Genomic DNA, 13,221 nt, shown 5'->3' with positions numbered 1-13,221 from the left:
TTTAATTTAACTTACCTCTAATTTTTGCTCATATTCTGATAGTATTATTGGGACTAAGTCTCAATAATTGTAGGCATTTACAGTGTCAGCATTTTAAAAACACAGTAGAACTACACTTCTTTCACTCTCATGTGGCAGTGACTGTTGAACAACAAGCTATGACTCTCAGTTACCTTGTAAAACTTGCTTGTATAAACTTAGTCACTTCCTCCTATATCATTATTTAGACCACCTGTCACATCTGCTCATTAGTCATGAATATAATCTCAGGGAAAATACTTCCTTTTCATTTAATATTGCAGAGAGCTATCAGAAATGAGGATCAACGTTTGGGAGGCCTCTGGGCACCACTAGAATAGAAATGACAATGACAAATGGTGAAAGCTTGTTAAAACTGGCTGTGTTGTGTGAATGGATGAAAGGTTGGATGTTTTAACTGAAAACAAATTTGTAATGTATTTGAAGAAGACTTTTGTCTGAACATCCCCCCACCCCAGACCCAGAAACATGACTCTTACCAGTAGTAGAGTCTTTCGGAACTCGGGCAGAATGTGCTCTGTGACAGAAGGTGCTTGTTTTTCCAGCTGCTGGGATACGATGGAGATGTAATCCATTTTCTGTGTTAACAGGTCTTCTCTCAGTGCAGGTTACTGAATGATCTTGCCAGGCACTTGCCTGAACATTATTTACAGAATAAGTATTTTTTGCCCAAGGTTTGTATTTGGCTGTGCTGCCGTCGGGTGTAGAGATGGCAGTGGCCAAGCCAGCACAGCCAGCAGTACTCTCACTGTTTTCTGCACTGTTCCTGTTTAAAAGCTGATTTGCTAGCACAACACGCCTGTCATTGAAATCACTGCTGCTAGCAGTGGTAGCTTGCAGGCTTGGAGGCGGCAGTGACTGACACCCAGGGCTGGCTGTGTTTTCAACACTTCTGTTTCCTGGCAGAGGTGTGGAAGGTGGGTGAGGTGCGAGCAATTTCCCTGGAGCTTTTTGAGTTTTGTTGGCTTCAGCGGCTGACTGCAGTTGGATCACAGTGCCTCTTCTCTTCTTGGGCATAAAATGTGACTGCACTCTTACAGATGTTGCTCTTCTAATTATTTTTGCCTTATTTTTGAGTTGACTACCTTCTTTAATTTTAGAATTATTGCTACATGTTGGGGGTTTATTTACTTCATCTTTTGATACCATCCAAGGTTTTTTAGCAGAAAAGGATCCAGTAGATGTAAATATATTCTGAGATGGGTATTCTTTATTTGATTTTTCAGTATTAACATTTGGTTTTGATATATGAGGATTTTTCTGATGATTCTTTATGAACATGGGGCTTGAAGGCTGAGCAACAATATTTAAATTATTCTTAGGAGCATTATTTGCAGTTTGAACACATTGCAGTGGTGAAGAAGATATTTCACTGATGCTCTTTTCATAGCATTTTTCATTATTTTCAATTATTATCTGGTCAATTTGATCACACCATCTTAGCTTCCTATTGTATTTTTCATTTTCTGCACTTTTCTTTTTTGTTTTTGCAAGTTCTAAACTGTCTCTGATAGATGACATGAGTTGAGTTCCAAAACTGATCACATGATCTGTAACCACAGCTTTGAAATGACTGGGTTCATATTTAGAATCCTTCTTTAAGATACTTCTGAATAACTTTGCTCTTTTTCTTTCAAGAATATTATTTTTCAGGATTTTGTCCAGTGCAGGAGTGTCAGACTTGAACTCTGTATCAGACAACAGGGACATAGTTTCAATTACATTTCCCTTTCCTTCTTTATTATTCTGTTGCTTAGCTTCCAACAGAACTGAGGCATTTGGTATGTCCTGAAATAAAGATGCTTCTGAAATAATATCATTCATACATTTAATAATTATTTCTTTTGTTTCAGTAATTTTTCCTGAGGTATTTTTTAAAAAGCCTGTACGGATGTTTTTGTCCTTTGGTAATGTATCAGCTGTGCCGGGAATGCCAGTGGAACATCCCTGATTAGGAAATAAGATTACAGATGTTGCAATAGGTTGACTGGATGCTTGCATAGATTTAGTTCTCTCCTGTGGGGTCATTTTAAAACTCTGATCTTGCATCAGATCCTGAACTCTTTCTCCTGGAATAGAATCAGGGCTGTCCCAGGCTCTGCTAGGATTGAAAACAGGCTGACCAGTGGCTGATGTGCTAGCTGTTCCAGAAGGTGGCTGGCTTCTGTCTTTTATATTTTGGAGAAAACTAAATGCATTACTTACAGAGCTCTTTTGTGTGCCAGAGGTAGAGAATTCTGCAGGCTTTTTTCCCAATGTGTGAGAAGCAGATGATTCCTCTTCTGAAGTGTTTACATGTTCACCAGGAGTTAGGACATTATGTTTAGCTAAAAAATCATGAATAGGTATGTTGTGGTAGTGTTGCAAATCTACATTTCTCAGACAATTATTTAGATGTGCGTTTTTAGAGGTACTTTGATCTGTGTGAAGTAAACCATTATTCCTAGTCTGGCATTTTTCTGGATCATACAGGACACAGTCACACTGTGTAGTAAAAGATGATTCATTTGGTATTGTGCAATTTCCATTTTGTTCTCCAGCCTCAAGGCTGTCAAGGCTCGTCAGGCTTTCTGAATCATCTATTTCTTTGACTTCTTGATGAAAATTCTGAAATACAGGCATAAAAACCAAACTCTCAGATTTATCAGAAATGTAGCTTTGCTGATAATATTTTTTCATTAATGAGAGCTTAGACTAAATCAATATTGAGCCTGGTGTTTTTATGACTTGGGGTCATATCCCCATGAGTGTTTCCATCAAGTCAAAATTTACTTGTGTTAAATTGCAAAAGAAAATTACATAGTTTGGGAAGAAATCCAGAGGAGACAGCAGCATAGTTCAACAAATTTAATCTTAAATTATGTATAAATTCTGAAGTATCAAAAAAGGAACTAGATTTATCTGAACAACAGTACTGTTTCTGAATTTCCCTATGACACAGGGTGGTTTTCATTCTCTGCAAGGGTGCTTGAGTTATAAATTGAATGAGAATCCATGAAAATGCAGGTTTGATAAGGGATCTGCCCCAAACTGCAACTTTTCCATAATACTAGACTGAATATCTTTCTTTTCATTCAAAGCTCTACAAGCGATGAGGAGTTAAGCCTTGCCATGGCAAACACAGAAAGGTCTCTTGGTTATCATAACCACAGTGATTAATAACTACCCCCAGTGAAACTCCTTCTTCAAGTCTTTCAGAAAGAAGAAAATATTCCTGTTCTATGAGGACAGATCAAGTCCCAGGGCATAAGGGATTCTCATCCACTTCCCCAAACTTTTCATTAAATTTTAATGGGTGATGAATAACAGCAACTGACACCATCTGAAACACCAGTGGAACAACTTTGTGTATGCACTATACAAATGTTTTCTTCACTATTACTCTATCCAAGCACTGAGATGGTTGAAAATACATACTTTGTTAAGTGCAAGACTTCAAAATACACATGAATGTAAAGGAGAACAGCATGTCAACGATTTTCAGAATCTCATACACTTTTTCCTAGAAGTTCACTTTCACACAGCTCAGCAGCAAAGTTATTTTAAACCTTATGTTGGACTAAATTGGTGTGAAAAACTAAGAGAAGTTGAATTAGAAAAAAATCTTATGCAATGAAGATTTTTTTTTCATTAGTGACTTCAAATGGAAAATGTTACAACTAGCAGAATCTGTTAACCTAGATTAAGTGATTATATATCCCCTAGAAATGACATAGAATTAACATTTTGAAAACTCACCAAACTCACCAAAAATTTGCTAAAATTTTTTAGCAAATAATAATACATTTTTGTAGTAAACATTTTTTATTCCAATAAAATTGTTCTATCTTAATGTTGTACATTTTAAATACATGAAATTGCAGAAGAAAAAGCTTCATAAGTCCTGAAAGACTTTTTATGATTGAATTAAATCTTATCTAGCATTAAATGTTTAGAGGTTGGTGCAGTCTTCCATTACAGTTATGATCTGAGATAAAGAAACTAAATAGAAGATCAAAGGAGCAAGTGTAGAGAAAGATCCCTTTAGGGAGCATTTTCAAACTAAACCTATACAAACCGGTGCCTTTCTAATAGAAAAGAATAAATAACACTTTGTTAGTTATTTATTAACCTTTATTTTTGGCTAAATTATATTGTTAACCTCTGCTTGAACTTCCCCAAACAAGGAAAAGGCATATACTCAGAGTTTTCTGTATCAGGCCAAATTGAAGAACTAACTTTGACATTTTCAGAAGGAAAAAAACAGTGAAAAGAAATTACAGGTGTCAGGCTTACTTCTTGTCTAATTTGGAAACTGCACCCGTATAGCAAAACATGCGTTTCTGAAATGACAAAGTAAGGAGAAAAATTTTGTAAAGATCGATTTTAAAAAGCCTTCTCTTGATAGCAGGTTAGCTTAAACTGATAAAACTGGAGGGTGCAAGAAAATTTGCAACTTTTACAAATTAAGATAAAAAAAATTCTACCCAGTTGTACTCCAGAGTTTGAAAATAGACTTGATCCTACATTATATAAATAAATACTCTCCTGATAAAACAAAACCCTGTGGAAAACAAAATCTCAGTTGAGGTAATATCCAGAAATGTTAGGAGCTAAAGAACAAAGAAGGAGTTCTCATTTAAACACACACTCACTTTTACTTAGTTCATGCAAATTTAGCTCATTTACATTTATTTTGTTGCATCATACAATTTCATCCTTTCACACATTAAAGATACTTAACATTCTCATTAAAAAAATTTACATATTTCCCAGTTTAGCCTACTATGTAATGCAAATGAATGTCCCATTTCCTTGTAAAAATGTGTAATTAGAACTACTTCTGCAGAAATAAAAAAGCATTCAACAATTATCCTTTTTTTACTGGTCAATAAGTGCAGAGGAATAAACCTGGAAATCCCAATGACTTAATTTTATTTAATCTGTGAGAATATTAAAGGATGATAAGAAAACAAAATGTTCATAGAGTACTATATTGTTATTTACTGGATTTGCATTTTTCCTGTTATATAAGTACAATTTATTTTACTGCTGGTAGCCGGCATTATCTTATGTTATAATGCATGAAATCTAACACCCCTCTGTTCACACATATCCACATCCCTAGGAAAGGAATACTTCTGAGGAGTTAAAGGGGTCCCTTGTATGTCTTAGGACTTAGAACAGCTGTGTCAAGCAATTTCATTTTAGTAAAGCACTAAAACAAAGGGAAAACATGAGCCTAAGAAATCTTTCATAAGGCTAGTGAAAGAACAACACTGCAACAAGTAAAATTTTAAGTGAACCTGACAAGTGACTTTTCTGCCAAAGGACTTTGTCAGAATGCTATTACACTAAAGAGCTGGTACACGTGTATTTGGCATTTTCTGCAAAAGAAGTGCTGACTGTTCACAATTCCAAGAGGTGAATGGGAACACACTTCTGAAGATAAAATGCTGAAAGAAATGCTACCTACTCGGAAAACTGAGGCCCCTCACACCTCTCACGCTACTTGCTATTTTTGATAATTTCAACTGGTTTCTTTACAGAAATTCTTTGCTTTTTATATGTGTAGATGTATCATATTACACTTCACATTGACTGTGGTGTAAAAGACACCACTGGACTTACAGATGAAAAACTAAGTTTCAAAGCCAGTGAGGTACCTAAACAACTCGTTTCAAATTTACCAATGGGAAATTCCATTACAAAATTAGTAATCCCATTTCTATATGAGTTTGAAAAACATCAGGTACATAGCACTATACAATACTGATTTCTCAGAAGATCCGGGCAGACTTGAGGAGCAAGCTACATTGAGAAAGGATTTTGGTGCTTACCTTACACAAGAGATCCATTCTATTGTGCCAAACCCACCAAAGAAGTTATGAAGGTATAGGACGACCAGAGAAAAGCTTACTATCAACACTGCTGTCTTTCCCAGTCTAATGCCTAGGTTCCTGATCTCCTCCCAGGCTAAGGATACAGAAACTATCTATGAATCTATGAGGTTTTGAAAGGACCCAATTTGTCTGTTTGGAAAATCATCACAGGATGCTAGAAATGCAGGTTCAGACTTCTAAGGATAAAAAGAATTCATTTCTAATTTCATAGGCTTGTGGACAATTTCAGTAAGCCATGCTTTCAGAGGATTTTAAAAGAAAAATGATCTGAACACTGATTACCAATGTTTCATTCTGATTTCCAGTCTTAATAAGCCCTGAGGTAAATGTACATAACTGTGTAGGAAACATATTTTCAGCTGAACTTGTCTCTCTGTTGCTTTAGCACCTCAGTACTCAGAGTGCTGTTTCTCAGGTGCCCTGTCCTAGGTGTCTAACTTTCACACACGAATCTGGTCATTCAGCTTCAGAAGTGCAACTTATAATGCTAGGTTTAAATACTGATAAAAATTGTTAAATGATTAAATGTTGAGGCACTATGCACCATAATGCATTAGTCCCTTTTTTTGTTTCTAAACCATTAATAAATTCAGTTTGAGCAGACACCATCTACTCCACAAATTTGTCATGTAACAATAGCATGGGACTGCAGAATTAAAAGCCATGACAAGGCAAATAGTCGTAGAGAAAAACTGGGCATGGATATGAAATATGAATTCTAGAAGTTCTTTAGTGTTTAACTAATAACCATTTTAATGATTACAGTTAACAGATATGAGTGAACTGGAGCCATAGCATCAGTAAAAAAAGAATAGATTAATACTATTTGACCAGTAACACAGTTTCTGAATGAATCAGTGTGTGAATATAATTTTTAAAATAATCTCTGGTTCAGCTGAGGAACTACCCTATCAGAGCTCTTTATTTTCTAAAAAAATAGTATACATCTTTGTAACATCTTTGTAGTCAATGAAAAAGGATTACTTTTTCTTTTAGCAATATACATTGTAAATATGGAAGAGTTTTTAACATGATCCCACTCTTATGCACTGCACAGCAGCAGCCCGGGCAGAAGGTGGATTTATATAAGGAAATCCTAAAGGTCAGATACAGAAATACTTGTAGAATCACAGAACATACCAAGTTGAAAGGATCACTGAATACAAAGCCTGACTCCATACCGGGCAACCTGAAGGCTAAACAATGTATCTAAGAGCATTTTCCAATATTTATATTTATACCTTTCTAGAAATAAAGTTATCTAATAAGGCAGCTTCATGTAATTGCCAACATCCACTGCATGCTTCATTAATATAATCACTTACCTTGAAAAAAAATTTAGTGACTTACATGTTACCTGTTTTACAAATTCAGCTTTTTTCAATCAGATATGTTTCAAGACATACATTCTTCCTAAGAACTTTACAGCTTTGATTTGTAAGAACTTGTACAAGCTTTCAGCATCTATCTTCCCCTAAATAGCCTACTGAATTTAAAGGTTATTATTTTTTCATCTTGCCACTGTTTGAAATAGTGCAATTCTTTGTTTGTTACAAGAACGTTCAGTCTTCTGAAAGAGGTCCCAGTTACTCTCTGCTTATTCTTGTCCTCTGACAAGAGGGTGCTTGGTTTGATGTTTTATTTTCTACTTTGTTTATGGTGAGCCATACTTCCTTATGGAGATATGCAAGTGTTGGGCATAAACTGCCCAGCAATGTTCAAGCTCCTAAACACCACCGAAGTGCTGCTTCAGGTTTATAATAATTAATATTAAAAATAATGAAATAATTGATTAGGCTTCTGGGTACCCAGGCCACCATTAGACTACTACGATAGAAGCAGAATACTGGAAGAAAAAAGTAGCTAAATTCTGTTTTGCTTTAGAATTCACAAAAGCCTTATCTTCTAAAAAAACCCCTAAAACGCAGCTCTACCATCTTCAAAGGGGCAAAAATCCTTCAGAGATTGATACTTTAATCTTCATGAGAAATCAATAGATTTTCCAACATCCCCTTGAGACACCAGTATATACTATCACTGATAATACCAAGTTAGCATAATGCAGCATCCTGGCAGATGCATATGCACAAACTTTATAACTTCCAGCCCCTTCCTGCAAGCAAACATCTTACTGTAACTGCAGTACACTAAAGATTTGATATTGCTATTTTTTACTCTGTTCTTTTCTTTCAGCTACATTTATGAACATCTTACACTGTTGCAGTAAAACAAATCACTCAAAAACCAGTCAGGAAGTATGGTAAAAATACTTCAGTGCATAGCTATAGATAAAGATTTCATATGTGTATATATGGATACATGTATATGAATGTAAACCCAAAAATGGAGTCATGCTAATATGTATGGCAATGCTTATGAAAAAACGATATGCTTGTAAAGGAGGAACAGGTATATATTGGAGGACAGTCTCAATTTCCTTATTCCTTTAGTTTGTGAGCTATGCTGTATGTAAAACAATCATAACTTATCCACAATCAAAACCTTATTCATGCATTAGTCTAACTCTGAAACAACCTCTTTTGTACTGAAAAGCTGTTTCAGCTTCAATCCTACATTATTACCTGTTCAAGAGGGGCTTTGAACTGAGGAAAGACACTGTCAAATGAACTCCAGACTGTCAGATATGAAGATTGTCATGAAGATTTTATACAGCACAAGCTTGGAGTAAGTTATTTTATGAAAAACCGCCCCCAAAACCTCAAAACCTACTCTTCAGGAATACACAATCAAAACAAGTTGGAGTATTTGGATAAAATAATTTAGTCTGGAGATACATTTCAATTTGTCTTTATAGCACATGTGAATTTTGGATTACTGAAATAATGTGGAAGATAGCCGTTTGTCACAATATTGTTTGAAAGCCAAGGAAAACTGAATACCTCTGCTCTTGCCAAGAGGAAAATAAGTGAGGAAATCACTCAGGTCTGTCATATAATTTAAATGATCAACATAAAAACATTAACACTCACATTTACAAGTAAAACATTGGCCAAAATTTCTAGATTTAAGGTGACCATAGAAACCTATTTCAAGTTGTTGAATGGTCTCTACAAAATCAAGTCTGACTTCTGCTTCTATGCCATTTTATCCTAAGCCTCCCCATAAGAATCTGTTTTCCCACTAACTAGCCCTGAGCATTCTACAAGTTCTTGATGCTTGGGAGAGACTCTGTACACAGCACTCCTTTTTTCCATGCTGGTCTTGCCTCTGGCTCTGACGAATTAGACTGACACAATACCCCTGGCAGAAGAACTTGACACAACACCCCTTGGTTAACTCATTCCAGTCATACTACAGTTTTCCCATCAGCTACCTGAAACATCTCCATTTCACAGACACTGTGAAACTCCAAGGCACAGTAACACAAACAGCTAACAGTCTTACAAGTGAACCCCTGCAAGGCAGGTGATGTCCATACCATTCAGTGGAACATCCCTTAGAAAATATTCTTAATTGTTCCTCAGAGACTTATGTGATTTTACATGTATAACACACACAGTACAGTGAGATACAACTTTTCCTTGTTTTGGAGGCAACATGAGAACACCCTGATGAGCTTATGGTTTGGGCTGCAATTTCTGAGGAATGATACTGGTGTTGCATTCCTATTTCAATAAATATTGAAGTGTTTTCTTCCAAGGGGAATGGTATCCATAGAAAGACTGGTACTGAGTACTTCAATGACTGCACAATATACTCAGAAAGAAAGGAGAGCCAAGGAAAAAATCCTTCTTAAATCATTCAGAAAGGGATTTAAATTTGGATTTCATAGATACCACTTGAGTAACCTAATTATGGCCATATAAAGGAGGGAAGAGGAAAATACAATCCCCATGTGATCATCTATACCTATTTTGTTTGTGAATTAGCTCTTACTTCCAAGTATTTTGTTTAAAAAATGAAACTATAGAGATAAAATGTTATACTATCAGTTTGATTCAGGCATAATGTATTTTTCTGGTAGAGCAGAGAAATATTGTACTGACCAAAATAATGTTGCATGGCCATGAAATTAAAGAGGTGACAAAAAGAAAAGGACAAAAGATACTTAAACAACACTATTCCTTGTCACATTTGAGCCATTTTAGTGGACATTTTCTAAATTATTCTGTTCAAGGCAGGTACCAGAAATGGAAAATTTCAACATAATCAGTTAACAGTTCAAAAAAAGTTAAGTACCTTGGGACTAATGTCACTTGGTGAAAAGCTGCATGCAGCTTTACCTAAAGACCATGCTCTAGCAGCTCCACCTTCAAGATTTTATTTATGCATGCTATAAAACCAGGAAAGGACTGTGCGAAAAATCCTTTTTTGTGAATGAAATTAGCAATATTAAATTCTTCAAAACAGAACATACTCATGAACATAAAACAGTAACGATGTAGTGGCTCAGATGCAATTATTGCACAAAATAAAATCTACTGCTCTCAATACTTTATGCAAAATAATTTTGGAAAATGGTAGAAGGGTCACTAAACCCTTGGCTTAGTGATGAATCTGTACAAATATTTAGAGATGTAAAGCAGGGAACACGGCAAATCTACTGGTAAAGGTTCACATAGAACTTTATTGCCCTGTAGGAAAGTAAACAATTTTAGGAATCTTTATAATCCTGTTGGGCCTGTAAAAACAGAAACAAAGAGAGGTCAAAGGATCTCAATGGATGGCTAGGTTGCAAAGCATGTGCACAGTGGAACACTTTAATTTCAAAAATTACTTTGGACAACAGGTAGTAGCAAGACTACTGAAGTGTATCGATTTCAGTAAGAGTATTCTAAATAATTATAAATCATAAATTTTATTAGTAAGAGTATTATAAATACTATTCACAAAACAGGAATCACAATGCACATGAACACCAGCCACCAGCACAATCCAAGTATTAAACTTCCAAAACTCAAGCCTTAGAACAAGGTCAAGAGCTTTCTTGACTATTTTTCTAATCAGAGTCCAACACATGCAATTTCAAGAAAGAAAGTCCAAATATCTGAAGTATAAATATTTACATTTTGAAACTATTTATCAGAGGAAAGAAGCTGAGCAACCCCTAGTGGTAGAAGAAAAATATCTTCTGGAAAAAAACCAAAAATTTTTTTACAGGTATTTTCAAAAATACATTGATTTGTAAACACAAATTCCTGTACTACATACAGTGTCCAAAGTTAATATTTTAAAAAAACCGTAAGCAAAAAATTATGCATGACTCATAGCAGTTTTTTCTTAGAATTCAGTTAGGAAGTGATAATTCTGTTTGATAAAACACACCAATATAGAAGTCTGAAAATACATTAAGAATACTACTTTTATATATTTTTCTCAAAGAGAATGTATTTTGTTTTCTAATTCTAAGATATTCTAATGCAGCTACTGCCAAATTCAGCATCATCATTTAGGGATGGATTTGCAAACCCTATACCAGTGAAATGCAAATGTGATATTACTGAAAAAAAAAGGCTTAGACCTTTTTGTATTTTTGTAAAGCGATTATCGAGAAGTCAGTTTATCAGTTCTTTTCTATAAATTGTCATTTTCTCTTCCTTCTTTTATGCTTAGAAATAAGAAAGAACACTAATCACTGCCAGTAAAAACTGTACTTGCTCTCCACTCAACTTTTTTGAACCTCACTCCAGCTGAGTGAGATTTTCTGTGTTAGCCATCAGCTGCTCAAGAGTTTCATTAATAACCATCAGACCAAAGTAGATACAAAGGCAGAGATGAATGCTCCTAGAAACATCAAGATCAAACCGTATCTAAACTCTCCAAAGTCTTTCGCAAGTTATCCATATGCTTGTATTAAAAGGAAAAGCCCTTGCTCTATGGCCACCAATGACTCCATGCCTCCAGCCATGACCAAAACAGAGGGATGGGCTTCATGGAGCCCAGGTCATTTCAGATACCATGACTCTGGGTACCAGTAGATATTACAGAAATAAAAGAACGAGCCCCAAATTATGCCCTCTTTTTTCCAGAAAACGTAATGTTGAAGACAGTATTTCCAAAATCAAAGACAACACTGAGATATAAAATCACACTTAAAGGTGCACTAAGAAATCACTTTAGAGCTCAGTTCTTGATTTTCACTGTTTCTAAGATGATTTTTTAAACTGATTTTCAGTCTAAAAATTAGTTTAGGCAGAAAAGCTCATTGCTGGAACACCTGCAGCAATTCCATGCAAAAGATGACAAAAAAAGGATCTCAAGAGACTTGAATTCAACCTCTAATATATCACCACATAGTGGGAAAAAAACAACCAAACAAAAAAATCCCCCAACATTTGACATACTATCATTATATTGCTATGGCATTTTGTGCTGAGCTGTCACAGTCAGCACAGCAGAAACTTGGCTGTGCACTGAAAACCATCAATTTAAGTTCAGAGGTAGCACAAGACTCCTGTGATCAACTAATGGCTACCAGTGTCAGAGACAAGAAGTCTGACATAAAAATCTTACATTAACAGGAAAAAAGAACAACATAACAGGTATCTTGGACAAATTTATGAAAAAGTTCTTATAAATATTTTTAAACATCTCAGACTTCTTACTGGAAAATATGTATAATTTTACCAAAAATAGTCTATGGATAAGGCATAGTACAGTATGCCCTCCTGTGTTGTCTAATTGATAAAGACTGCTTAACAGAACTTTAATTTTTATCACATTCAAGAACATTTCTGTCACACTTAAAAGCATCTTGCAATGAATCACATGAAAATATCATACCTCCAAGTTGTTGAGATGCTGTTTTTCAAGGAGCTGTCGCATTTCTTTCAGATTTTTCTGGAAGAGAAGTTGGTCACTATCCATGTCTGTTCTACTGCTCTCTTGTACTGTTTCATCACAGCCAAACACTGCTGAATTCTGCCTCTGATGGAAAGAATCACTTCTAGATGCTGATGTGGATGAAGCATCATCTGTGGTCCTTGATACAAACAAGCAAATTATTACTTTGTCTTATTTCTATGCATCAACTATGCACTTCTAAATATGTTTCTTACCAAAAGTATACACCATCAATAAATGATGAAAAGCCCGACAAATGCTGTTAGTACTATCTGAAAGTGTCCAACACTTTCCATTTTAAAACTTCTCTTCTGTTATTTATAAATAGACTTTTCTGATTGGGTTGTTGGGTGACTTCCTCAGGCTACATTAATATGGAAAATGTCAGCCAACAGTTTGATAATTTACAGAAATGGAACATGGAGGGTTGCTTTTCAAAAAAAAAAAAAAAAAAGAAAAAACTAACAAGAAAATGGGCTTTATTTTTCCATAAATT

General features: G+C 35.2%; 1 protein-coding gene across 1 annotated transcript in view; it reads right to left on the bottom strand.

The window, feature by feature from the left end:
• CEP126 (centrosomal protein 126) overlaps window positions 1–13,221 on the bottom strand; it is a gene marked incomplete at both ends in the record, with an annotated part of 33,598 nt that overhangs the window by 7,057 nt on the left and 13,320 nt on the right. The window contains 2 exons of the mRNA XM_082278008.1: window positions 519–2,646; window positions 12,666–12,864. Coding sequence (XP_082134134.1) covers window positions 519–2,646; window positions 12,666–12,864 — 2,327 coding nt within the window. The remainder of the gene's footprint in view (window positions 1–518; window positions 2,647–12,665; window positions 12,865–13,221) is intronic.

The sequence above is a fragment of the Coloeus monedula genome, assembly GCF_965178545.1.
Source record: "Coloeus monedula genome assembly, chromosome: 3".
In the NCBI taxonomy this organism is placed as follows: domain Eukaryota; kingdom Metazoa; phylum Chordata; class Aves; order Passeriformes; family Corvidae; genus Coloeus; species Coloeus monedula.
The sequence above is the reverse complement of the archived record's forward strand: the minus strand, read 5'-3'. Positions and strand labels throughout refer to the sequence as shown.